The sequence below is a fragment of the Heterodontus francisci genome, chromosome 39 (assembly GCF_036365525.1).
Source record: "Heterodontus francisci isolate sHetFra1 chromosome 39, sHetFra1.hap1, whole genome shotgun sequence".
Lineage (NCBI taxonomy): Eukaryota > Metazoa > Chordata > Chondrichthyes > Heterodontiformes > Heterodontidae > Heterodontus > Heterodontus francisci.
In genome coordinates this window covers 40,961,161-40,988,435 of record NC_090409.1, presented here as the reverse complement: position 1 = coordinate 40,988,435, position 27,275 = coordinate 40,961,161, and the positions used below count along the sequence as shown (strand labels likewise).

At 52.4% G+C, this 27,275-nt stretch overlaps 3 protein-coding genes across 13 annotated transcripts in view; 1 reads left to right on the top strand and 2 right to left on the bottom strand.

The window, feature by feature from the left end:
* Window positions 1-14,000, bottom strand: part of LOC137352781 (von Willebrand factor A domain-containing protein 7-like) — a 74,224-nt gene extending 60,224 nt beyond the window's left edge. The window contains exons 1-4 of one of the 5 annotated variants that reach the window (XM_068018597.1): window positions 13,718-14,000; window positions 12,558-12,737; window positions 7,411-7,510; window positions 1,800-2,010 (exon numbers count right to left, since the gene is read on the bottom strand). In XM_068018597.1, the coding sequence (XP_067874698.1) occupies window positions 1,800-2,010; window positions 7,411-7,421 (222 nt within the window). In that variant the 5' untranslated portion in view covers window positions 7,422-7,510; window positions 12,558-12,737; window positions 13,718-14,000. Of the gene's footprint in view, window positions 1-1,799; window positions 2,011-2,852; window positions 3,148-7,410; window positions 7,511-12,557; window positions 13,565-13,717 lie in introns of those variants that run through there. The other 4 variants (XM_068018599.1, XM_068018598.1, XM_068018600.1 and 1 more) reach the window with 4 other exon arrangements.
* Window positions 14,001-14,093: 93 nt separating this feature from the next.
* LOC137352780 (uncharacterized) lies at window positions 14,094-26,556 on the top strand. The gene is made up of 5 exons (XM_068018594.1): window positions 14,094-14,252; window positions 15,445-15,499; window positions 21,392-21,748; window positions 22,894-23,196; window positions 25,509-26,556. Exons 1-5 carry the CDS (start codon window positions 14,199-14,201, stop codon window positions 25,613-25,615), a joined length of 876 nt encoding a protein of 291 aa, XP_067874695.1. The 5' UTR covers window positions 14,094-14,198; the 3' UTR covers window positions 25,616-26,556.
* Window positions 25,938-27,275, bottom strand: part of LOC137352779 (uncharacterized) — a 40,914-nt gene continuing 39,576 nt past the window's right edge. For all 7 annotated transcript variants that reach the window (XR_010969781.1, XR_010969779.1, XR_010969780.1 and 4 more), the window contains one exon: window positions 25,938-26,015. The gene's annotated coding sequence lies outside the window, so the exon portion shown is untranslated. The remainder of the gene's footprint in view (window positions 26,016-27,275) is intronic.

The following is a 27,275-nucleotide window of genomic DNA, read 5'->3' as shown; positions in this document are numbered from 1 at the left end:
CACACTCGGAGCACTGTGCACAGTTCCGGTCTCCATATCCCTCGGTTGGACCACACTGGGAGCACTGTGCACAGTTCCGGTCTCCAGATACCTTGGTTAGACTACACTCGGAGCACTGTGCACAGTTCCGGTCTCCATACACCTGGGTTAGACCACAGTCGGAGCACTGTGCACAGTTCCGGTCTCCATATACCTTGGTTAGACCACACTCGGAGCACTGTGCACAGTTCCGGTCTCCATACACCTTGGTTAGACCACACTCTGAGCACTGTGCACAGTTCCGGTCTCCATACACCTTGGTTAGACCACACTCGGAGCACTGTGTACAGTTCCGGTCTCCATATACCTTGGTTAGACTACACTCGGAGCACTGTGCACAGTTCCGGTCTCCATACACCTGGGTTAGACCACAGTCGGAGCACTGTGCACAGTTCCGGTCTCCATATACCTTGGTTAGACCACACTCGGAGCACTGTGCACAGTTCCGGTCTCCATATCCCTCGGTTACACCACACTCTGAGCACTGTGCACAGTTCCGGTCTCCATATCCCTTGGTTAGATCACACTTGGAGCACTGTGCACAGTTCCGATCTCCATATCCCTCGGTTAGACCATACTCGGAGCACTGTGCACAGTTCCGGTCTCCATATCCCTCGGTTACACCACACTCGGAGCACTGTGCACAGTTCCGGTCTCCATATACCTTGGTTAGACCACACTGGGAGCACTGTGCACAGTTCCGGTCTCCATATACCTTGGTTAGACCACACTGGGAGCACTGTGCACAGTTCCGGTCTCCATACACCTTGGTTAGACCACACTCGGAGCACTGTGCACAGTTCTGGTCTCCATACACCTTGGTTAGACCACACCTGGAGCACTGTGCACTGTTTCGGTCTCCATATCCCTCTTTTAGACCACACGCGGAGCACTGTGCACAGTTCCGGTCTCCATACACCTTGGTTAGACCACACTCGGAGCACTGTGCACAGTTCTGGTCTCCATACACCTTGGTTAGACCACACCTGGAGCACTGTGCACTGTTTCGGTCTCCATATCCCTCTTTTAGACCACACGCGGAGCACTGTGCACAGTTCCGGTCTCCATACACCTTGGTTAGACCACACTCGGAGCACTGTGCACAGTTCTGGTCTCCATACACCTTGGTTAGACCACACCTGGAGCACTGTGCACTGTTTCGGTCTCCATATCCCTCGGTTAGACCACACTTGGAGCACTGTGCACCGGTCCGGTCTCCATATCCCTCTTTTACACCACACTCGGGGCACTGTGCACAGTTCCGGTCTCCATATTCCTCGGTTAGACCACACTCGGAGCACTGTGCACAGTTCTGGTCTCCATATCCCTCGGTTAGACCACACTCGGAGCACTGTGCACAGTTCCAGTCTCCATATACCTTGGTTAGACCACACGCGGAGCACTGTGCACAGTTCCAGTCTCCATATCCCTTGGTGAGACCACACGCGGAGCACTGTGCACAGTTCTGCTCCTCTGGTTCCTTTCCCGATTATCCTCAATCTGTGTCCCTCTGGTTACCGACCCTCCTGCCACTGGGAACAGTTTCTCCTCATTTACTCCATCGAAAACCCCTCATGATTTTGAACGCCTCGATTAAATCTCCCCCCTTGACCTTCTCTGCTCTAAGGAGAACAATCCCAGCTTCTCCCAGTCTCTCCACATTGACTGAAGTCCCTCATCCCCGGGACCATTCCGGTAAATCTCCCTCCGCACCCTCTCTGGTTTCGCCCGGATTCTGGCTGAATGGGCCGTGACCTTACCTCTGGCTGGAAGGCGTCTGCGGGAAGCACTTTACCATCGGGGCTGGGAATTCCCTGGAACACTTTGAGAGTGATACGCAGAGCCGCCATCTTGCTGATCTTGGAGTGGGTGATACTCTCACCACCCAAGTTCGGGAGAAAGCACAGCACTTTGTGGGCGGTAAGTAACACCAGACTGGCAAACCCTCGGGAGGTCAGTTTCGCTATCTGTCTGTAAAACATAAGAAGATAGGAAGATATGTAAAGGGAGCGGGGGGCAGGGGGGAGGCCATTCGTCCCATCCAGTCTGTGCCAGCTTTCCGTAGTGCAATCCAGTCAGTCCCACTCCCCGTACCCCTGTAAGTTTATTCCTCTCGAGCGCCCATTCAATTCCCTTTTGAAATCATTCATCCACCATCCTTCGTAGGCAGTGATTTCCAGCTCATTACCACTCGCTGTGTAAACAATTTCTTCCTCACTTTCCCCCCGCCGTTTCTCCTGCCCAAACCCTTAAATCTGTCTCCCCCCAGTCCTCGCCCCATCAACTAATGCAAACAGCTTACCTTTGTCGACCTTATCCAAACCTGTCTCACTCTTGTCCACCTCTATCAAATCTCCACTCAATCTCCTTTACTCCAAGGAAAACAACCCCAGCTTTTCCAATCTAACCTTTGTAACTAAATTCCCCTATCCCCGGAACCATCCTGCTCAATCTCCTCTGCACCCTCTCAAGGACCCTCGCATCCTTTCTCAATTGCGGTGGCCCGATCAGGACACAATACTCCTGTCATCTCCCCTCGACCCATTCTGCTCAATCTCTCCTCATCGGACAACCCTCTCATCCCAGGAACTGGTCTAGCGAACCGCAGTTGCGCCCCATCCAAGGCAAGTCTATCCGTCATTAAGCAAGGAGACCAGAATTGTGCACTGTGCTCCAGATGTGGTCTCACTAAAGCCCCTGTCTAACTGCAGCGAGACTCCCTCATCCTCGTAATCCAATCCTCTTGCAACCCCCTCCCTTACCCTTCCTACTTGTTTTCCGTACCTGCAGTGGGAACATAAACAAACATTTACCATTACAGGAGAGTGAGGCGTGGAGGTTTTAGGGAGGGAACTGCAGAGCCGAGGAAAATCAGGCCATGAAACGATTTGGAAACAAGATTGCGCATTTTCAGTCGTCACCAGTTGTAACATGTTCCTGGTTTAAATAGAGCTTTGCCCCGAGCATAATTCGTACCAAACCTCCGACTTGCCCGCCAGTCAGCAGGTCGTACTCCTGCCTCAGACGCACGGGGTTGTAGGGTCGAGACCCAGGCTAGAGACATGAGCCCTTAACACAGGCAAACGTTCGATTGTTAACACAATGAGGCTGGAATATAAACAGGTGAAAGTCATGCTTCAGTGATATATAAAGCTCTGCTCAGACCCCGTCTGCAGTCACTGTGTTCAGTTCTGTGCCCCCTGCCCCTCAGGAAGGATATACTGTCCTCGGGGGCGGGGTGCAGTGCAGATTCACCAGAATGACCCCGGGGCTGAAAGGGTTAAATCGCGAGGACGGGTTGCACAGACTGGGCTTGCATCACCTCGAGTGTGGAAGATTAAGGGGGTGATCGAATCGAGGGGGTTTAAGACGATTAAAGGATTCGATACGTCCGATAGAGAGAAACTATTTCCTCTGGTGGGGGAGGGGGAGTCCAGAACAAGGGGGCAGAACCTTAAAATCGGTAAAAGAACCAGAGGGGGGGAGAGGAGGAGAATGTTTTTGACGCAGTGAGTTGTTGTGATCTGGAACGCGCTGCCTGAAAGGGCGGTGGAAGCAGATTCAATAGTAACTTTCAAAAGGGGGGAATTGGAGAAATACTGGAAGGGGAAAAATTTGCAGGGAGATGGGGGAAAGAGCAGGGGGGGGAGATTGGGGACTAATTGGATAGATCTTTCAAAGAGCAGAGGCACAGGGGCGATGGGCCGAACGACGTTCTCCTGGGCTGTGATTCTGCGGGTCAATGATTCTCTCTGGATCTGTTCGAACAGCGGAGTTTACAGTGAAAGCTTTGTGGAATGTATCCAAATGAAAGATTGCATTCCTGCACAGAACCAGTCCCAGGGATGGGCCGAATTTGGGAGTTCTTAACACAGACGAGAAACACACACACACATCTCCTGCCAGAAGGAGCCAAACAAAATCTCGGACACCACGTGGGAGTGTTGTCATTCTATAACACTGAACTTAGCGACTGTCAGCAACCCGTAACACTGAGCTCACTGACTGAGTGCAGCAAAACACACACACACTCACACTCACTCACTCACACACTCAGCATCCTGTAACACTGAACTCACTGACTGAGTGCAGCAAAACACACACTCACTCACACTCACTCACACACTCACCATCCTGTAACACTGAACTCACTGACTGAGTGGAGCAAAACACACACACACACACTCACTCTATCACACACTCACCATCCTGTAACACTGAACTCACTGACTGAGTGCAGCAAAACACACACACACACACTCACTCACTCACACACTCACCATCCTGTAACACTGAACTCACTGACTGAGTGCAGCAAAACACACACACTCACTCACTCACACACTCACCATCCTGTAACACTGAACTCACTGACTGTGTGCAGCAAAACACACACACACACACTCACTCACTCACCATCCTGTAACACTGAACTCACTGACTGAGTGCAGCAAAACACACACTCACTCACTCACTCACTCACTCACACACTCAGCATCCTGTAACACTGAACTCACTGACTGAGTGCAGCAAAACACACACTCACTCACACTCACTCACACACTCACCATCCTGTAACACTGAACTCACTGACTGAGTGCAGCAAAACACACACTCACTCACTCACTCACTCACTCACACACTCAGCATCCTGTAACACTGAACTCACTGACTGAGTGCAGCAAAACACACACTCACTCACACTCACTCACACACTCACCATCCTGTAACACTGAACTCACTGACTGAGTGCAGCAAAACACACTCACTCACACTCACTCACACACTCACCATCCTGTAACACTGAACTCACTGACTGAGTGCAGCAAAACACACACTCACTCACTCACTCACTCACTCACACACTCAGCATCCTGTAACACTGAACTCACTGACTGAGTGCAGCAAAACACACACACACATACTCACTCACTCACACACTCACCATCCTGTAACACTGAACTCACTGACTGAGTGCAGCAAAACACACACACTCACTCACACACACACTCACTCACCATCCTGTAACACTGAACTCACTGACTGAGTGCAGCAAAACACACACACACACTCACTCACTCACTCACACACTCACCATCCTGTAACACTGAACTCACTGACTGAGTGCAGCAAAACACACACACACACTCACTCACTCACTCACTCACACACTCACCATCCTGTAACACTGAACTCACTGACTGAGTGGAGCAAAACACACACACACACACTCACTCTATCACACACTCACCATCCTGTAACACTGAACTCACTGACTGAGTGCAGCAAAACACACACACTCACTCACTCACACACTCACCATCCTGTAACACTGAACTCACTGACTGTGTGCAGCAAAACACACACACACACACTCACTCACTCACTCACTCACCATCCTGTAACACTGAACTCACTGACTGAGTGCAGCAAAACACACACTCACTCACTCACTCACTCACTCACACACTCAGCATCCTGTAACACTGAACTCACTGACTGAGTGCAGCAAAACACACACTCACTCACACTCACTCACACACTCACCATCCTGTAACACTGAACTCACTGACTGAGTGCAGCAAAACACACACACACACACTCACTCACTCACTCACTCACCATCCTGTAACACTGAACTCACTGACTGAGTGCAGCAAAACACACACTCACTCACTCACTCAGTCACTCACACACTCAGCATCCTGTAACACTGAACTCACTGACTGAGTGCAGCAAAACACACACACTCACTCACACACACACTCACTCACCATCCTGTAACACTGAACTCACTGACTGAGTGCAGCAAAACACACACACTCACTCACACACACACTCACTCACCATCCTGTAACACTGAACTCACTGACTGAGTGCAGCAAAACACACACACACACTCACTCACTCACTCACACACTCACCATCCTGTAACACTGAACTCACTGACTGAGTGCAGCAAAACACACACACACACTCACTCACTCACTCACACACTCACCATCCTGTAACACTGAACTCACTGACTGAGTGCAGCAAAACACACACACACACACACTCACTCACTCACTCACCATCCTGTAACACTGAACTCACTGACTGAGTGCAGCAAAACACACACACTCACTCACTCACTCACACACTCACCATCCTGTAACACTGAACTCACTGACTGAGTGCAGCAAAACACACACACACACACTCACTCACTCACCATCCTGTAACACTGAACTCACTGACTGAGTGCAGCAAAACACACACACTCACTCACTCACTCACACACTCACCATCCTGTAACACTGAACTCACTGACTGAGTGCAGCAAAACACACACACACACACACTCACTCACTCACTCACCATCCTGTAACACTGAACTCACTGACTGAGTGCAGCAAAACACACACACTCACTCACTCACTCACTCACACACTCACCATCCTTGTAACACTGAACTCACTGACTGAGTGCAGCAAAACACACACACACTCACTCACTCACTCACACACTCACCATCCTGTAACACTGAACTCACTGACTGAGTGCAGCAAAACACACACACTCACTCACACACACACTCACTCACCATCCTGTAACACTGAACTCACTGACTGAGTGCAGCAAAACACACACACACTCACTCACTCACTCACACACTCACCATCCTGTAACACTGAACTCACTGACTGAGTGCTGCAAAGCACACAAACACACTGTATAAAACACTAGTTAGGCCACAGCTGGAGTACTGTGTCCAGTTCTGGTCACCACACTATAGGAAGGATGTGATTGCACTGGAGAGGGTGCAGAGGAGATTCACCAGGATGTTGCCTGGACTGGAGCATTTCAGCTATGAAGAGAGTCTGGAAAGGCTAGGGTTGTTTTCCTTAGAGCAGAGAAGGCTGAGGGGGGACCTGATTGAGGTATACAAAATTATGAGGGGCATTGATCGGTTCGATAGGAAGAAACTTTTTCCCTTAGCAGAGGGGTCACAACCAGGGGGCATAGATTTAGGGTAAGGGGCAGACGGTTTAGAGGGCATTTGAGGAAACATTTTTTCACCCAGAGGGTGGTTGGAATCTGGAACGCTCTGCCTGAAGGGGTGGTCGAGGCAGGAACCCTCATAACATTTAAGAAGTATTTAGATGAGCACTTGAAACGCCGTAGCATACAAGGCTAGGGGCCAAGTGCCGGAAAATGGGAGTAGAATAGATAGGTGCTTGACGGCTGGCACAGACACGATGGGCCGAAGGGCCTGTTTCTGTGCTGTATAACTCTATGACTCTCACTCACACGCACTCACCATCCTGTAACACTCACTGGTATAATGTCTGTAGTCACAGGTACAGGGACAGTAAGGGGAGCAGTTACCTGGGCCACATGGTTTCCTGTGCTCTCTCTCCAGCCTGGAAATGCCTGGGATAATCTCGAGGAATGGAGAGCAGTCTCTATGGCGAGGAGCTGGGAAACTCTGCAAAACAGGACAAATCACCAGGAAACTTTGTACAAGCAAGTCCTGAGCAAGTCTGTGCATGTATCTGCCTCCCACAACCTACTGAACCACTCTGTCCATGGGTGGATAACAATGTCTCTAGGCCTTACAGCACGTAATCTTCACTTTCACCGAATATCCTGTCAGTGCAGCCTTTTCCTGCAGCTGCACAGAGAGATTAGAGAGAGAGATAACACACACACAGAGCAGGAGGGGACTAGAGAGAATGTGCGGGAGCTGGAATGGGAGGCAGTACGGAGGGGGAAATGTGTGAGGGAGGGGGAAGGGGGAGTGACGAGGGAAGGGGAGGAGAAGGCCAGCGAGGGGCTAGTGGAGGAGGAAGAGAGGGAAGAAGGCAGAAGGGAGGGGGAGGAGAGGGGGAGTGACGAGGGGCTGGGGAGGGGGAGTGTGGAGGGGGAGTACGGAGGGGAGTGGGCGGGGGAGGGGAATGGAGAGGGGGAGAGGGGAGGAGGAGTGGGGAGGGGGAGAGGAGCGGAGGAGTGGAGAGGGAGAGAGGGGAGGAGGAGTGGGGAGGGAGAGTGGGGAGCGGAGAGTGGTGAGCGGAGAGTGGGGTCGGAGAGGGGGGAGGGGGAGAGGGGAGGGGGAGGGGAGGGGGGGAGAGGGGAGGGGGGGAGGGGGAGAGGGGAGGGGGATTTGGGAGGGGGATTGGGGAGGGGGAGAGGGGAGGGGGAGAGGGGAGGGGGAGTGGGGAGGGGGAGTGGGGAGGGGGAGTTGGGGAATGGGAGTGGGGGTGGGGGAGAGGGAGGGGACGGGAAGTGAGGGAGGGTGAGATGGAAGGGGGAGGGGATTGGGGGAGGGGGAGATGGGAGGGGGAGTCGGGAGGGGAAGTGGGAGGAAGGGGAAGTGGGGGGAGTGAGAGAGGGGAAGTGGGGGGAGAGGAGTGGGGGGAGGGGGAGTGAAAGAGAGGGTGTGGGGGAGGGGGAGAGTGAGGGAGGGGGAGTGGGGGGAGAGGAGTGGGGGGAGGGGGAGTGAAAGAGAGGGAGTGGGGGAGGGGGAGTGAAGGAGAGGGAGTGGGGGTAGGGTGAGTGAGGGGAGGGGGAGTGAAAGAGAGGGAGTGGGGGAGGGGGAGTAAGGGAGGGGGAGAGCAGTGGGGGGAGAGGAGTTGTGAGGTGGTGGGGTGGGGGGCGGGGGGGAGGGTTCAGTCAGCTGCCCCAGCCCCGGGCGGAGACTCAGCAAGTTACCTTGCACCGCTCCCTCAGCAGAGGAGTGAACGGGGCGAAGTGGAGGGAGTCGGAGGAGGAGCTGGGGGCGGGGGTGGGGATTGATGGGGGGGGAAGCAGAATGTGGACCGGGAGGTACAGAAAGCGTCAGGAAATAGGAGTCAGGAGACGGAGGAAACGTTTAGCCTACCCCCTCAGCTCCAGGCCAATCTGACACAAAAACAGGGCGGTTCCTGGGAGCTGCGGAGAGTCCAGAACGAGGAGGGGTTTACAGACTGAGAGTCACATCAGGCAGCTTCAGCACAATCTCAACACTGTCAGATATTGGGAAGACGGTCAATAGACACAGCTGTTCAGCAAAGCTGCAAAGGAGAAGTCGGGTTGAAGGAAGAATATGATCCCGAGCACGTTTAACTCCCGAATCCCACCCTGGGAATTGTGTTCCACACTGGAGACTGCCCAGGAACAACGCGTCAGGGTTCACCCAGCGAGGCAGCTCCCCGAACGGCCAGAGCCACTTCCTCCGACTCTCCCCACCCCCGCCCCCCCCCCCCCCCAGGCCGCTGTTCCCTCCGGGACGCCCTCCTCAACTTGCAGCGACGGCAGGTTGGCCACAGTAGGCAGCACACCCGCCTCCAGTCAGAGGGCGGTGGATTCGAGCCCTCACGCTCGAGACTCGATCCCTCAAATGGGGGCTGAGGCCTCGCAGGGTCATGTTGTGAGGGAGTGCCGCACTGTCGGAGGGTCAGTACTGAGGGAGTTCTGCACTGTCGGAGGGTCAGTGCTGAGGGAGTGCCGCACTGTCGGAGGGTTAGTGCTGAGGGAGCGCTGCACTGTCGGAGGGTCAGTACTGAGGGAGCGCTGCACTGTCGGAGGGTCAGTACTGAGGGAGCGCCGCACTGTCGGAGGGTCAGTACTGAGGAATGCTGCACTGAGGGAGGGTCAGTACTGAGGGAGTGCTGCACTGTCGGAGGGTCAGTACTGAGGGAGTGCTGCACTGTCGGAGGGTCAGTACTGAGGGAGTGCTGCACTGTCAGAGAGTCAGTACTGAGGGAGTGCTGCACTGTCGGAGGGTCAGTACTGAGGGAGTGCTGCACTATTGGAGGGTCAGTACTGAGGGAGTGCTGCACTGTCGGAGGGTCAGTACTGAGGGAGTGCCGCACTATCGGAGGGTCAGTACTGAGGGAGTGCCGCACTGTCGTAGGGTCAGTGGAGAGTAGGCGGGACCTCGAAGGGAGTTCTGGACTGTCTTCCAAACTTACACAACATTGTGCAGCTCGGAAACCGGACATTCGGCCCATCTGCTCCGTGCCAGTGTTTATGCTCATTATACCCCCTCCTCATCTCACCCTATCACCATACCCTTCCATTCCTTTCACCCTGCTTTGTTTCAAGAGAACTTGTATTGAGAGGTCGGTTACTCGCTGACCGACACTGGCTCCAGGTCCGACAACGTCTCCATTTTAAAATTCACATCATCGTTTTTAAATCCCTCCATGGCCTCCTTGCCCCTCCCTATCTCTGTAACCTCCTCCAGCCCCTCCAACCCTACCTATCTCTATAACCTCCTCCAGCCCCTACAACCCTCCCTATCTCTGTAACCTCCTCCAGCCCCTACAACCCTCCCTGTCTCTGAAACCTCCTCCAGCCCCTACAACCCTCCCTATCTCTATAACCTCCTCCAGCCCCTACAACCCTCCCTATCTCTGTAACCTCCACCAGCCCCTCCAACCCTACCTATCTCTGTAACCTCCTCCAGCCCCTACAACCCTCCCTATCTCTGTAACCTCCTCCAGCCCCGACAACCCTCCCTATCTCTGTCACCTCCTCCAGCCCCTACAACCCTCCCCATCTCTGTAACCTCCTCCAGCCCCTACAACCCTCCCTATCTCTGTAACCTCCTCCAGCCCCTACAACCCTCCCTATCTCTGTAACCTCCTCCAGCCCCTACAACCCTCCCTATCTCTGTCACCTTCTCCAGCCCCTACAACCCTCCCCATCTCTGTAACCTCCTCCAGCCCCTACACCCATCCCTATCTCTGTAACCTCCTCCAGCCCCGACAACCCTCCCCATCTCTGTAACCTCCTCCAGCCCCTACAACCCTCCCTATCTCTGTAACCTCCTCCAGTCCCGACAACCCTCCCTATCTCTGTAACCTCCTGCAGCCCCTGCAACCCTCCCTATCTCTGTAACACTCTCCAGCCCCTACAACCCTCCAACCCTCCGAGATCTCTGCACTACTCCAATTCCGTCCTCTTGCCCATCCCCCGATTCCCATCGCTCCACCATTGGCGGCCGTGCCTTCAGCTGCCTGGGGGCCCTAAGCTCCGGAATTCCCTCCCTAAACCTCTCCGCCACTCTCTCCCTCTCTCCTCCTTTAACACGCTCCTTAAAAAAAAACGACCTCCGTGACCGAGCTTTTGGTTGCCGGCCCCTAATATCTCCTGACGTGGCTCGGGGTCAAATTACTGAATGATTTACACTCCTGTGCAAAGCACCCTGGGGCATTAAAGCAGCTATATAAATGCAGTTTGTTTTTGGAGGACTGCACCTGTGCAAAGGTGTCTGTCTCTCTCACATCCCTGCTTTTCCAATCGGACCTCACCCTGACACGACCCATTCGAGCTGTGACGTGACAGAGCTGAGGTAATGCAAGTTGGTACAGGAGCAGGTTACGCAGCACCTGCCAATAACAAGACCTTAAACCAAGGCCCCCGTTAAGATTTAACCACATTGCTGTGGGTCTGGAGTCACATGTAGGCCAGACCAGGTAAGGACAGCAGATTTCCTTCCCTAAAGGACATTAGTGAACCAGCTGTTTTTGTTCAATCCCCATGGATGAGAGTTTCACAGCACCGTTACTGACACTAGGTTTCAATTCCAGAATTTTTATTCATTAGTTGAAATTTAAATTCGTCCAGCTGCCCTGGTGGGATTTGAATCCGTGTCCCCAGGGCAATAGCCTGGGCCTCGGTACTGCTACTCCAGTGACCTTAACACTATGCCACCACCTGGTTCCAAACCCACAACCTCTGCAACCTGGCAGACATGAACTGGGGATTCACCTGAGCTCCTATGAATAGGAACAGACTGAAACTGGGGTCGTTTGCAGGCACGTGCTTGCATTGTCTCTTTGGATTTCCAATATCCACATAAATACCGTGGCTACAAGAGCAGGTCAGAGGCTGGGAATCCTGCGGTGAGTAACTCACCTCCTGACTCCCCAAAGCCTGTCCACCATCTACAAGGCACAAGTCAGGAGTGTGATGGAATACTCTCCACTTGCCTGGATGGGTGCAGCTCCAACAACACTCAAGAAGCTCGACACCATCCAGGACAAAGCAGCCCGCTTGATTGGCACCCCATCCTCAAACATTCACACCCTCCACCACCAACACACAGTGACAGCAGTGTGTACCATCTACAAGATGCACCAAGGCTCCTTAGACAGCACTTTCCAAACCCGTGACCTCTACCAACTAGAAAAACAAGGCCAGCAGATGCATGGGAACACCACCACCTGCAAGTTCCCCTCCAAGTCACACAGCATCCTGACTTGGAACTATATCGCCGTTCCTTCACTGTCGCTGGGTCAAAATCCTGGAACTCCCTTCCTAACAGCACTGTGGGTGTACCTACCCCACATGGACTGCAGCGGTTCAAGAAGGCAGCTCACCACCACCTTCTCAAGGACAATTAGGGATGGACAATAAATGCTGGCCTGGCCAGTGACGCCCACATCCCATGAATGATTAAAAAAAAAACTGCACCAGCACTTAGAGAGAAATGCTCATTGTTTACCAGCAAGACATAGCGCCAGGTTTAAGGAAGAGTGTGTACTCACAGCAGAACGCTGGTCCCCAGCGAGGGTGAGTAAGGAGACTCAAGCCTGAAGTCCTGCGTTTGTCGTCAGTGCTTCAGTTTGATTCTGTCCGAGCCTAGAGATGATCCGTGGCCCTGGAAACCACTTCCCTAAACCTTGAACTTCCGTTCTTCTGCAGTCACGGTGTTGGAACCTCAGAGGCTGTCATTGTCACACAAACACTTCAGCTCAGACACTGCCAGTTCCTCTGACTCTTGTTAATTGTGCTTAATTGTATACAGGTGGCGGGCATTAACTGGGGATTCACTTGAGCCCCTATGAATAGGAACAGACTGAAACTGGAGTCGTCTGGTGGCAAATAGATGATTATAAAAGTGCCTAAAGATTGGCTCCAGTTCTATCCTTCACCACCAGGCTAGGGAGATTATAACATCTCCTCCCTTACCTCGATCAGGTGTACTTACCTGGCGCCCTCGACAGAGTTAAGACATCCCACGGCGCTGGGCAGGAGCGCGCAACAGGCAGAACGCTGTCACCGAGACACATAATTGGGCGATGAGCATCACCAAAAAGAGACGGACAGTCTCGCTATTGCTGCCTGTGGGATCCTGCTGTGCGCGCAGGCCGGCTGCTGCGTTCCCCCACGTCACAACGGCGGCCGCGCCTGGGAAAAGAAGTCCCTGGCTGGCTGAGAAGCGCCTTCGGGGGTCCCGAGGCGGTGAGCGGAGCTGGAGAAATGCAAGGTCTCCGTCGACAATGGAGAGTTCCGCTGACACAACAACAGCTGAATTCGACCCCGTTCAATCGGGGTCCGTCAGTCCGACCGGGCCAGTAATTAATGGACAGCTACAACATCAGCTGTCTAAGTAAGGCTGCACGAAGGTGGCCTCGATTCCCTCAGCGCCCAAAAAAAACTCTCGATCTCGGTCTTGAATCGACTCAACGACTGAGCATCTCTGGGGTCGAGAATTCCGAAGATTCACAACCCTCTGAGCGAAGACATTTCTCCTCATCTCAGTCCCCAATGGCCGACCCCCTTATCCTGAGACTGGGACCCCCCCCCCCCCCCCCCACCACCCCCAACCCAGTTCAGGACTCTTCAACCGGATGGGGGGGAAACAGCTTCTCAACATCTACCCTGTCAAACCCTCTGAGAATTTTATACATTTCAATGAGATCACCTCTCATTCTTCCAAACTCCGGAGAATATCGGCCCATTCTGCTCAATCTCCCCTCATCGGACAACCCTCTCATCCCGGGAAACCTTCACTACACTCTCTCTGAGGCAGGTCTATCCTTCGTTCAGTAAGGAGACCAGAACGGTACACAGTGCCCCAGGTGCGGTCTCACAAAATGCCCCGTACGGTTGTAGCAAGCCGAGATGGGTGCCCCTGGTGTTGCCTCCGCGATTCAGGGGTTTGGCAGTTCGGGCTGATTCTGAAGTGGAATGCTCGACGATTATTTGTTTTTGCTCGCATGTCACTGGCTTTGCTGCAGATTGGTAAAGGGGCGGAGGGGGCGGAGTTGTCGAGAAGCGAAACCACACTCAAGAGTTTTGCTGCGAGCCCTGTTTCCTGCCAGTGGCCGATTGAGATCTCAGCTCAGAAGCTATCAGTGGCAGACAGCTGCCTCCCCTGACCGAGCTGAGTTACCAGTGTGGACATGGAGAGGGTACAAGCTGGGCAGAGTCGCCCTGTTCTCGTCCAATATCGGCAGGTAGGACAGCTTTCTCCAACAATCTGAGGTGCTTCTCCTCAGGGCACTGAAGGTTAAGGGGGGAGATTTAATCGAGGCGTTCAAAATCACGAGGGGGTTTCGATGGAGTAAATGAGGAGAAACTGTTCCCAGTGGCAGGAGGGTCGGTAACCAGAGGGACACAGATTGAGGATAATGGGTTAAAGAACCAGAGGGGGGGAGAGGAGGAGAATGTTTTTGACGCAGTGAGTTGTTGTGATCTGGAACGCGCTGCCTGAAAGGGCGGTGGAAGCAGATTCAATAGTAACTTTCAAAAGGGGGAATTGGAGAAATACTGGAAGGGGAAAAATTTGCAGGACGATAGGGGAAAGAGTTGGTGGGGGGAGAGTGGTGAGTAATTGGATAGATCTTTCAAAGAGCTAGCACGGGGACGATGGGCCGAATGGACTCCCTACACTGGTGTGTTGTCCTATGAGACGTTGATGAGGATTACCAGGGAGATGCTCCACGTAGCATTGGTGAAGGGAGAGATAGAGAGAAACAACAACATGCATTTATATAGCGCCCTCAATGTAGTAAAGCATCCCAAGGTGATTCGCAGGAGTGTAAATCAGACAGAGATTTGACCCCGAGCCACGTCAGGTGATATCAGGGACCGGCGACCAAAAGCTCGGGTCAGAGAGGTCGGTTTTTTTAAGGAGCGTCTTAAAGGAGGAGAGAGAGAGAAAGAGAGAGAGAGGCGGAGAGGTTTAGGGAGGGAATTCCAGAGCTTAGGGCCCCCAGGCAGCTGAAGGCACGGGCGCCAATGGTGGAGCGATGGGAATCGGGGGATGGGCGAGAGGACGGAATTGGAGGGAGCGCAGAGAACTCGGAGGGTTGTAGGGACTGGAGGAGGTTACAGAGATAGGGAGGGTTGTAGGGGCTGGAGGAGGTTACAGAGATAGGGAGGGTTGTCGGTGGTCATGGGGATAAAGAGGGTTGTCGGGGCCTGGAGGAGGTTTGAAACAAGGATCAGAAGTTCAAAACGGAGGCATTGCTGAACCGAGAGCTGGTGAGCGGCAGGGAGTGATGGGTGAACGGGACTCGGTGCAGAGTAGTACAGGGGGAAGTGAGGGAGTAAAATCTGCAAGGATGGTTAGCCTCCCAGAAGAAGCTGATGGGGTTTAAACACTGTCCCAATAACTGAACAGCCTCCTGTCTCCTCCCCTCACAGATCACCCTCGTCACCAAGTCGCTGACTACCTCCCTCATCCTTCTCACCATCGCCGGTAAATAACCTCGACCTCTCCGCCGTTCACCGCTGGGCCTTGTCGAGGAGTCTGACGGAGGGGAGCGGCTGATGGAGGCAAATTTAATCGTCGCGTTCAAAAGGGAATTGGGGGTGAACACCTGAAGAGGAAAAAATGGTTGCAGGGTTACGGGGAAAGGGCCGGGCGGTATGGGACTAGCAGAGACGCGATGGGCCGAATGGCCTCCATCTGTGCCGTTCCCGTTTCTCCGATGGTCTGATTTTTCTCCCCCTTCCAGCCATTGTAACCAATTCAAACAATGGAGTGGAGAGAGAGAGAGAGAATACGAGGGAGGCACAGAGAGAGAAGGCGAGACAGCGAGAGAGAAAAAGAGACACAGAGAGAGACAAAGAGGGACAAAGATAGAGGAAGAAGCAGTGAGAGGAAGAGAGAGGGAGAGACAGCAAGAGAGAAAAACAGACAGAGAGAGAGAGAGAGAAAGGGAGCATAGGAGAGAGACAGAGGGAGAATACGAGAGGCACAGAGAGAGAGAGGGAGAGACAGCGGGAGAGAAAAACAGAGAGGCAGAGATAGAGATGGAGAGAGAGAGATAGAGACAGTGAGAAAGAGAGAGACAGAAAGAAGGAGGGTCAGAGATAGAGGGAGAAGCAGTGAGAGAAAAGAGAAACAGAGAGAAAGGGAGAGATAGCAACAGAGAAAAACAGACAGCGAGAGAGAGAGAGAGAGAGAAAGGGGGCAAAGGAGAGAGACACAGAGAGAATACGTGAGGGACAGAGAGAGAGGGAGAGACTGCGAGAGAGAAAAAGACAGAGACAGACAGAAAGAGAGAGAGAGAGAGAGACATAGAGGGAGAAGCAGTGAGAGAAAAAAGAGAGAGGCAGAGACAAAGAGAGTGAGAGGGAGACAGAGAGAAACAGAGAGAGAAAGAAAGAGAGAGAGAGATAGACAGAGAAGCAGTAAGAGAGAGAGAGAGAGAGAGAGAGAGGCATCATGAGGGAAAGAGAGAGAGACAGAGATAGAGGGAGAAGCAGTGAGAGAAAAGAGGGTGAGAGAAAAGAGAGAGAGAGAGAGAGAGAGAGGGAGAGACAGCGACAGAAAAAAACAGACAGCGAGAGAGAGAAAGGGGGCACAGGAGAGACACAGAGAGAATATGAGAGGGACAGAGAGGGAAAGACAGCGAGAGAGAAAAAGAGACAGAGAGAGAGAGATAGAAACAGAGAAAGAGAGAGAGATAGAGAGAGAAAAAGTAAGAGGGACAGAGATAGACGGAGAAGCAGTGAGAGAAAAGAGAAACAGAGAGAAAGGGAGAGATAGCAACAGAGAAAAACAGACAGCGAGAGAGAGAGAGAGAGAGAAAGGGGGCAAAGGAGAGAGACACAGAGAGAATACGTGAGGGACAGAGAGAGAGGGAGAGACTGCGAGAGAGAAAAAGACAGAGACAGACAGAAAGAGAGAGAGAGAGAGAGACATAGAGGGAGAAGCAGTGAGAGAAAAAAGAGAGAGGCAGAGACAAAGAGAGTGAGAGGGAGACAGAGAGAAACAGAGAGAAAGAAAGAGAGAGAGAGAGAGAGGCAGCATGAGGGAGAGAGAGAGAGACAGAGATAGAGGGAGAAGCAGTGAGAGAAAAGAGGGTGAGAGAAAAGAGAGAGAGAGAGAGAGAGGGAGAGACAGCGACAGAAAAAAACAGACAGCGAGAGAGAGAAAGGGGGCACAGGAGAGACACAGAGAGAATATGAGAGGGACAGAGAGGGAAAGACAGCGAGAGAGAAAAAGAGACAGAGAGAGAGATAGAAACAGAGAAAGAGAGAGAGATAGAGAGAGAAAAAGTAAGAGGGACAGAGATAGAGGGAGAAACAGTGAGAGAAAAAGAGACAGAGAGGGAGAGACAGCGACAGAAAAAAGACTGAGAGAGAGAGAGAGAGAAAGGGGGCAAAGGAGAGAGACAGAGACAGAATAAGAGAGGGTCAGACAGAGAGGGAGAAACAGCGCGAGAGAGAAACAGACAGAGAGATAGACAGAGGGAAAAAGGGGGTAAGAGAGAGAGACAGAGAGAGAATACGAGAGGGACAGAGAGTGAAGGAGAGATAGCGAGAGAGAGAAAGAGACAGAGAGAGAAGGAGAGACAGTGAGAGAGAAAAAGAGACAGAGAGAGATAGAGATAGAGAGAAAGAGAGAGAGGTAGAGAGAGAGACAGGGGGAGAAGCAGTGAGAGAGAAAAGAAAGAGAAAGAGTGTGTGGGGGAGCCAAACAGAGCGAGAGAGTGAGGCAGCAAGAGGGAAAAAGAGAGAGAGATAGAGAGAAAGAGAGAGACAGAGATAGAGGGAGAAGTAGTGAGAGAAAAGAGAGAGAGAAAGAGAGTGAGAGGGAGACAGAGCGAAACAGAGAGAGAGGCAACAAGAGGAGAAAAGGGAGAGACAGAGAGAGAGAGACAGAGACAGAGACAGAGAGGGAGGGACAGTGAGAGAGACAAAGAGAGACAGTGAGAGAGGGAGAGGCAGCAAGAGAAAAAAAAGTGGAAGACAGAGAGACACACAGAAAGAGAACGAGAAACAGAGATATAAAGTGAAGAGAGAAAGAGAGGCCGAGAGAGAGAGGCCGAGAGAGAGAGGGTGAGACAGAGAGGGTGGGAGAGAGAGAAAGAGAGACAGAGAGGTAAAGCAAGAGAGAGGGTGAGTGAGAGAGAGAGAGAAAGAGAGACAGAGAGAGAGGGAGAGGTAGAGACATAGTCAGAGGGGAGAGACAGAAAAAGAAAGAGACAGTGACAAAGAGATAAAGAATAATAGGTGCAAGTTGCATTTATTAGACTCAGGATGTTCCCAAGCCCCTCACAGACAATGAGGTACGTATTATTTTGAAGTGCGCTCACTGTTTGTAATGTGGGAAACGCAGCAGCCGATTTGCGCACAGCAAGATCCCACAAACAGCAATGTGATAATGACCCAGATCATCTGTTTTTGTTTTTAAGTGACGTTGGTTGAGGGTTAAATATTGGTCCCCAGGACACCGGGGAGAACTCCACCCCCCTGCTCTTCTTCCAAATAGTGGCCGTGGGATCTTTTACACCCAACTGAGGGGGCAGACGGGGTGGGGGAGGGGGAGGAGTAAGGGAGCCACTGCTCAATTCCTGGTGCTTTCGTGCGGTTGTGGTCGATGCTTGTCGATCACAAGTGATGTCCGTGACGAGAGTGAGCTTGTAATAGTGGTCTGTGTGGTTTCACAGCGGAGTTTAGCAGCAAATGTTTCCATGGGGGTGATGTGTCACTATTTTTACAGATAATTGCTACGGTCACATCCTGTTACATCGAATCTCCAGCCCAGAAACAGGCCATTCAATTTCCTCTGCTGGCTCTTTGAAAGAGCTATCCAATTAATTCCACTCCTCCTGTCCCTACAACCCTCCCTATCTCTGTAACCTCCTCCAGCCCCTACAACCCCTCCCTATCTCTGTAACCTCCTCCAGCCCCTACAACCCTCACGGTCTCTGTAACCTTCTCCAGCCCCTACAACCCTCCCTATCTCTGTAACCTCCTCCAGCCCCTACAACCCCTCCCTATCTCTGTAACCCCCTCCAGTCCCTACAACCCTCCTCATCTCTGCAACCTCCTCCAGCCCCTACAACCCTCCCTATCTCTGTAACCTCCTCCAGCCCCTACAACCCTCCTCATCTCTGCAACCTCCTCCAGCCCCTCCAACCCTCCCTATCTCTGTAACCTCCTCCAGCCCGACAACCCTCCCTATCTCTGTAGTCTCCTCCAGCCCCTACAACCCTCCCTCTCTCTGTTACCTCCTCCAGCCCCTACAACCCTCCCTATCTCTGTAACCTCCTCCAGCCCCTACAATCCTCCCTATCTCTGTAACCTCCTCCAGCCCCTCCAACCCTCCCTATCTCTGTAACCTCCTCCAGCCCGACAACCCTCCCTATCTCTGTAACCTCCTCCAGCCCCTACAACCCTCCCTCTCTCTGTTACCTCCTCCAGACCCTACAACCCTCCCTATCTCTGTAACCTCCTCCAGTCCCTACAACCCTCCCTCTCTCCCTACCGGAAGACTGGAGGATAGCAAATGTTGGCCCCTTGTTCAAGAAGGGGAGTAGAGACAGCCCTGGTAATTATAGACCTGTGAGCCTTACTTCGGTTGTGGGTAAAATGTTGGAAAAGGTTATAAGAGACAGGATTTATAATCATCTTGAAAAGAATAAGTTCATTAGCGATAGTCAGCACGGTTTTGTGAAGGGTAGGTCGTGCCTCACAAACCTTATTGAGTTTTTCGAGAAGGTGACCAAACAGGTGGATGAGGGTAAAGCAGTGGATGTGGTGTATATGGATTTCAGTAAGGCGTTTGATAAGGTTCCCCACGGTAGGCTATTGCAGAAAATACGGAAGTATGGGATTGAAGGTGATTTAGAGCTTTGGATCAGAAATTGGCTAGCTGAAAGAAGACAGAGGGTGGTGGTTGATGGCAAATGTTCATCCTGGAGTTTAGTTACTAGTGGTGTACCGCAAGGATCTGTTTTGGGGCCACTGCTGTTTGTCATTTTTATAAATGACCTGGATGAGGGTGTCGAAGGGTGGGTTAGTAAATTTGCGGATGACACGAAGGTCGGTGGAGTTGTGGATAGTGCCGAAGGATGTTGTAGGTTACAGAGGGACATAGGCTGCAGAGCTGGGCTGAGAGATGGCAAATGGAGTTTAATGCGGAGAAGTGTGAGGTGATTCACTTTGGAAGGAGTAACAGGAATGCAGAGTACTGGGCTAATGGGAAGATTCTTGGTAGTGTAGATGAGCAGAGAGATCTTGGTGTCCAGGTACATAAATCCCTGAAAGTTGCTACCCAGGTTAATAGGGCTGTTAAGAAGGCATATGGTGTGTTAGCTTTTATTAGTAGGGGGATCGAGTTTCGGAGCCACGAGGTCATGCTGCAGCTGTACAAAACTCTGGTGAGACCGCACCTGGAGTATTGCGTGCAGTTCTGGTTACCGCATTATAGGAAGGATGTGGAAGCTATGGAAAGGGTGCAGAGGAGATTTATTAGGATGTTGCCTGGTATGGAGGGAAGGTCTTACGAGGAAAGGCTGAGGGACTTGAGGTTGTTTTCTTTGGAGAGAAGGAGGAGGAGAGGTGACTTAATAGAGACATATAAGATAATCAGAGGGTTAGATAGGGTGGATAGTGAGAGTCTTTTTCCTCGGATGGTGATGGCAAACACGAGGGGACATAGCTTTAAGTTGAGGGGTGATAGATATGGGACAGATGTCAGAGGTAGTTTCTTCACTCAGAGAGTAGTAGGGGCGTGGAACGCCCTGCCTGCAGCAGTAGTAGACTCGCCAACTTTAAGGGCATTTAAGTGGTCATTGGATAGACATATGGATGAAAATGGAATAGTGTAGGTCAGATGGTTTTACAGGTCGGCGCAACATCGAGGGCCGAAGGGCCTGTACTGCGCTGTAATGTTCTAATTCTAATTCTAATCTCTGTAACCTCCTCCAGCCCCTACACCCCTCCCTATCTCTGTAACCTTCTCCAGCCCCGACAATCCTCCCTGTCTCTGTAACCTCCTCCAGCCCCGACAACCTTCCCTATCTCTGTAACCTCCTCCAGTCCCTACAACCCTCCCTATCTCTGTAACCTCCTCCAGCCCCTACAACCTTCCCTATATCTGTAACCTCCTCCAGGCCCTACAATCCTCCGAGATCTCTGCGCTCCCTCCAATTCCGCCCTCTCGCCCATCCCCCGATTCCCATCGCTCCACCATTGGCGGCCGTGCCTTCAGCTGCCCTGGGGGCCCTAAGCTCCGGAATTCCCTCCCTAAACCTCTCCGCCTCTCTCTCTCTCTCTCTCCTCCTCCTCTCAGACGCTCCTTAAACAAACCGACCTCTCTGACCGAGCTTTTGGTCACTTCGTGTCCTTTCAGGTTGTACGAAGGGTGCCCTGGTGGTCATACAGGAGCCCTCCTTTGTCAGTCGACTGAAGGGGCAGTCTGTCTCGTTGAACTGCAGCTACACGGCAGACCAGGAGAAAATCTATCGGAGTTCCGTCTACTGGGTGTTTCGACAGCTGAATGAAGAACCAACAGTAATATACCCTGACACACAGGGGCGCTTCCAAGACCGACTGGCATTCATCAAACACAGCGGCAGGCGTAACTACACACTCCAGATCGACACCCTTCAGCTGAACGACTCTGAGACGTATTACTGTTACATCTCCTTTCTCGTGGGTTACCAGAGCTCCATAAAGAAAGGTCAAGGGACGAGGCTATTTGTTCACGGTGAGGGTGACAACCAATAATTGACATTTCTCCAATGCCTTTCCCCAGCTCAGGACGTCCCCAAGCCCCTCACAGTCAAAGATCTTTTTTTTTTTGGGAAGTGTGCTCTCCGCTGTAATGTAGGAAACGCAGCAGCCGATTTGCGCACAGCAAGATCCCACAAACTGCAATGTGATAATGACCCAGAACGTCTGTTATTTTTTTTAGTGATGTTGGTCGAGGGATAAATATTGTCCCCAGGACACCGGGGAGAACTCCTCCCCCCCGCTCTTCTTCCAAATAGTGGCCGTGGGTTCTTTTACACCCACCTGAGAGGGCAGACGGGGGCCTCAGTTTAATGTCTCTTCTGAAAGACGGCACCTCCGACAGTGCAGCACTCCCTCAGTACTGAGTCTTTGACAGTGCAGCACTCCCTCAGTACTGACACTCCGACAGTGCGGCACTCCCTCAGTACTGACCCTCCGACAGTGCGGCACTCCCTCAGTACTGACTCTCCGACAGTGCGGCACTCCCTCAGTACTGACCCTCCGACAGTGCAGCACTCCCTCAGTACTGACCCTCCGACAGTGCAGCACTCCCTCAGTACTGACCCTCCGACAGTGCAGCACTCCCTCAGTACTGAGTCTTCGACAGTGCAGCACTCCCTCAGTACTGACCCTCCGACAGTGCAGCACTCCCTCAGTACTGAATCTTCGACAGTGCAGCACTCCCTCAGTACTGATCCACCGACAGTGCAGCACTCCCTCAGTACTGACCCTCCGACAGTGCAGCACTCCCTCAGTACTGACTCTCCGACAGTGCAGTCTCAGGGTAAGGGATCAGCCATTGGGGACTGAGATGAGGAGAAATGTCTTCACTCAGAGGGTTGGGAATCTCTGGAATTCTCTAACCCAGAGAACTGTAGATGATCAGTCGTTGAGTAAATTCCAGACTGAAATCGATTAATTTTTGTGCGCTGAGGGAATCGAGGGATAGGGTGGGGAAGGGGAGATGAGGTAGATCAGCCATGATCTTGGGTGCGCAGGATCGAGGGGCCCCTGATATGACCCCCTGCTCCTATTCCTGAAGGTCTTATGTAAAGAGAATCGCTTGGCGTTGAAGACAAACACAACATAACTAACCCACACCCACATTTCCTCCTACAGAACCGCTCGTCTTGTCCCCTCCTTCCAACTGCTCCTGTGATGCTGCCCAGCAACGCCGTGTCTCCTGCGAGACAAGGGTTCCCGACCCGAACGCTACCCGCATCGAGTGGCTGAGGAACGGTGCGTCGGTGACGGCCGGGAATTGGAGTCTGTCGCTCCTGCCTGCCAGCGATGGGTCCTACAGATTGGCAAGCCACCTGGAGCTCTCCTCCAGGAGCCTGGACAATGAGGTGAAATACACCTGCCTCCTGCACCACACAGCGGGTGGCGTCCTCGAACGCAGGCAGTACATCGCTCTGAGTGGTAAGAGACCCTCTCCTCTCTCTCTATCTCTCCTTCCCGGGGGTCTTGAGCTCCGGTATCCACTGCTGTCGCTGTGACGCCCTGGATTTAGCTCGCTCTCTTTCCCCACTCAGTCAGGATCTCTCTGCTTGGGGCTCCACTGCAGAAACACAAGTCCCATAAGCCAGTGCGGGAGAGCTACACTGTCAAGGGTCAGTACTGAGGGAGTGCGACACTGTCGGAGGGTCAGTACTGAGGGAGTGCGACACTGTCGGAGGGTCAGTACTGAGGGAGTGCGACACTGTCGGAGGGTGAGCACTGAGGGAGTGCCGCACTGTCGGAGGGTCAGTACTGAGGGAGTGCCGCACTGTCGGAGGGTCAGTACTGAGGGAGTGCGACACTGTCGGAGGGTCAGTACTGAGGGAGCGCCGCACTGTCGGAGGGTCAGTACTGAGGGAGTGCGACACTGTCGGAGGGTCAGTACTGAGGGAGCGCCGCAATGTCGGAGGGTCAGTACTGAGGGAGTGCCGCACTGTCGGAGGGTCAGGACTGAGGGAGTGCTGCACTGTCGGAGGGTGAGCACTGAGGGAGTGCCGCACAGTCGGAGGGTCAGTACTGAGGGAGTGCGACACTGTCGGAGGGTCAGTACTGAGGGAGTGCGACACTGTCGGAGGGTCAGTACTGAGGGAGCGCCGCACTGTCAAGGGTCAGTACTGAGGGAGTGCTACACTGTCAAGGGTCAGTACTGAGGGAGTGCCGCAATGTCGGAGGGTCAGTACTGAGGGAGTGCCGCACTGTCGGAGGGTCAGGACTGAGGGAGTGCTGCACTGTCGGAGGGTGAGCACTGAGGGAGTGCCGCACAGTCGGAGGGTCAGTACTGAGGGAGTGCGACACTGTCGGAGGGTCAGTACTGAGGGAGTGCGACACTGTCGGAGGGTCAGTACTGAGGGAGTGCGACACTGTCGGAGGGTCAGTACTGAGGGAGTGCTGCACTGTCGGAGGGTCAGTACTGAGGGAGTGCGACACTGTCGGAGGGTCAGTACTGAGTGAACGCCGCAATGTCGGAGGGTCAGTACTGAGGGAGTGCTGCACTGTCGGAGGGTCAGGACTGAGGGAGTGCTGCACTGTCGGAGGGTGAGCACTGAGGGAGTGCCGCACAGTCGGAGGGTCAGTACTGAGGGAACGCCGCACTGTCGGAGGGTCAGTACTGAGTGAACGCCGCACTGTCGGAGGGTCAGTACTGAAGGAGTGCTGCACTGTCGGAGGGTCAGTACTGAGGCAGTGCCGCACTGTCGGAGGGTCAGTACTGAGGGAGTGCCGCACTGTCGGAGGGTCAGTACTGAGGGAGTGCCGCACTGTCGGAGGGTCAGTACTGAGGGACTGCCGCACTGTCGGAGGGTCAGTACTGAGGGAGTGCCGCACTGTCGGAGGGTCAGTACTGAGGGAGTGCCGCACTGTTGGAGGGTCAGTACTGAGGGAGTGCCGCACTGTCGGAGGGTCAGTACTGAAGGAGTGCCGCACTGTCGGAGGGTCAGTACTGAGTGAACGCCGCACTGTCGGAGGGTCAGTACTGAGGGAACGCCGCACTGTCGGAGGGTCAGTACTGAGGGAGTGCTGCACTGTCGGAGGGTCAGTACTGAGGGAGTGCCGCACTGTCGGAGGGTCAGTACTGAGGGAGTGCTGCACTGTCGGAGGGTCAGTACTGAGGGAGCGCTGCACTGTCGGAGGGTCAGTACTCAGGGTGTGCTGAACTGTCGGAGGGTCAGGACTGAGGGAGTGCTGCACTGTCGGAGGGTCAGTACTGAGGGAGCGCTGCACTGTCGGAGGGTCAGTACTCAGGGAGTGCTGAACTGTCGGAGGGTCAGGACTGAGGGAGTGCTGCACTGTCGGAGGGTCAGTACTGAGGGAGTGCTGCACTGTCGGAGGGTCAGTACTGAGGGAGTGCCGCACTGTCGGAGGGTCAGTACTGAGGGAAATGCTGGATTCACTCAGCAGGTCTGGCAGCATCTGTGGAAAGTGAAGCCGAGTTAACGTTTCGGGTCAGTGACCCTTCTTCGGAACTGACAAATATTAGAAAAGTCACAGATTATAAACAAGTGAGGTGGGGGTTGGGCAAGAGATAACAAAGGAGAAGGTGCAGATTGGACCAGGATATTATTGGCTGTTCTGCCTCCTCTCCAGGTTGAATAGCCTCACCCTCTGGTGCTCATATATGAAAAATGCGGATCTAGATAAGAGAGCAGGAGGAACTGCGTTCAGGAGAGTTAAGGAGGGCAGGCAGTTCGGGTTTTGCGATCTGTAATAATAATCAGGCAATAACCCTCTGCTTTCAGAATCGTGCAGACATCCCATCCTCTTGTATGCACTCATCTTGGGCAATTCGGCTGCAGTCCTTCTGCTGATAATACTGTTTGGGTTAAAGAAACCTCGTCCCGTGTGAAACGTGAACCCTTGTCCTTCTCATGATCTGTCTCTCAAACTCTTGGATTTTACCTCACTTCAGCTTTGAGATCAGCACTGGATCTCGAGCCTCAGCATTTGCGATTCCGTCTGTGCATTCTCAGACCTCCGGCTCGACAACCCGGGAGAGTTGTGGAAAACAGCCGAGGATAAAAACGAGGGAACATTGAAGTAATAGCTTGATTCATCAAAGACAGGGCTTGTGTGAAAGAGCTTGGAGCACGCGGGGGATGGACAGTGTCGGTGGTGGGCGGGCTTTAACTCCATGGTTCAGACAAAGAACTCGAGGCTCCGTTGGATGATTGACACTGCAAAAGACTTTTATTGAACGTTGTGGTCCAGTCTGTTTTACATCCGACAAGGTAGAAAGAGTCTGGCACCTGAAATCAACAAGAAATGGTGGTGGTTATGTGTTTATCTGTTGTCATGTTATCGGTGTATGTGTTGTAGAGTTTTGAAAACTAATTTGAGTCATGATGGTTTTCAATCTCTCTTGTGGATACAAGAAAATCTTATTGAGGGAACTCAATAGGACATAAAAGTTCCCTCAATAAGATTTTCTTGTATCCACAAGAGAGATTGAAAACCATCATGACTCAAAGTAGTCCTGTGTAATTGTTCATAAATCTCAGGGAGACCTCTTTCCGGGAGTTAGCATGTCGAACAGGTCTCATGCATACAACGCAATAATGTAATGGACACAATCTTAAAACACAATAATAGAAATGGAGAAAATCCTATCCATCAAACATGAAATACACCCTCAACAGGAGTCAATCCCTGCTTTTCCGAAAACAAAGCCCTGCAGTGCTCTTAATAGATGCTAAGTTGATTAATCCTTTTCCGAATGCCGGTTGCTGAGGTTTGCCTGATGCCGGCGGTCATCTCCCTCATTTAGACAGTGCAATTTCAAAACTTAAACGCCAGCTAATACGAAAAACGATGAATGTGTCTTGCCTGTGCATTTTGTCTGGTTATATCCCCAGCTTTCTCCAGTGCTGGTCTCAGTTTGGCTCTTTCAAAGCCAATGGGTGCTGATGGCTTTTGACCACCACATTGATAAGGCTATATCAGATAACTGAATCAGAGAGCACCCCGTTGTTCTGGCTAGGCTGAGTCAATCATGTCTGTCTCCTATGTGTCTAATACTTTGTTCTTTTTCACATGCAAATGTCCGTGGCCATCTTGGCTGCCTGCTGTTCTGTTTTAAAAGTTATTTGTATCAATTTCCAGTAAAAGTCTCAGGCAAAGTTCCGCACGATGAAATTAATATTTTCCATTTGGCGTGTGGGGTTTTCATCGTAACACCAAGCAAGGCGTGCAGGGAGCCAAATTCAGGACCAGTCCTCTGGTTGGCATCTTCATTATCTCTCCATCCTTCATGCCTTCAAGTAACAGGTAAATTAGATTTGTTCAATTCTTCGGGCAACTGCATCTGTGATGGAAACCACCCCGGCCAAATGGGGACATATGAATTCCATCATACGGAACACTATCTGAACTTTTACTGGACGTTGAACATAACTTGTTTAAAGAGAGCTGAACGGCTGAAAACATGGCTGCCTATTTGCATTCTGAGAGACAATGGGAGTGCTCCCCGATTCAATTAGCGAGATGAGCTTGGTCAGTGGTGATGATCA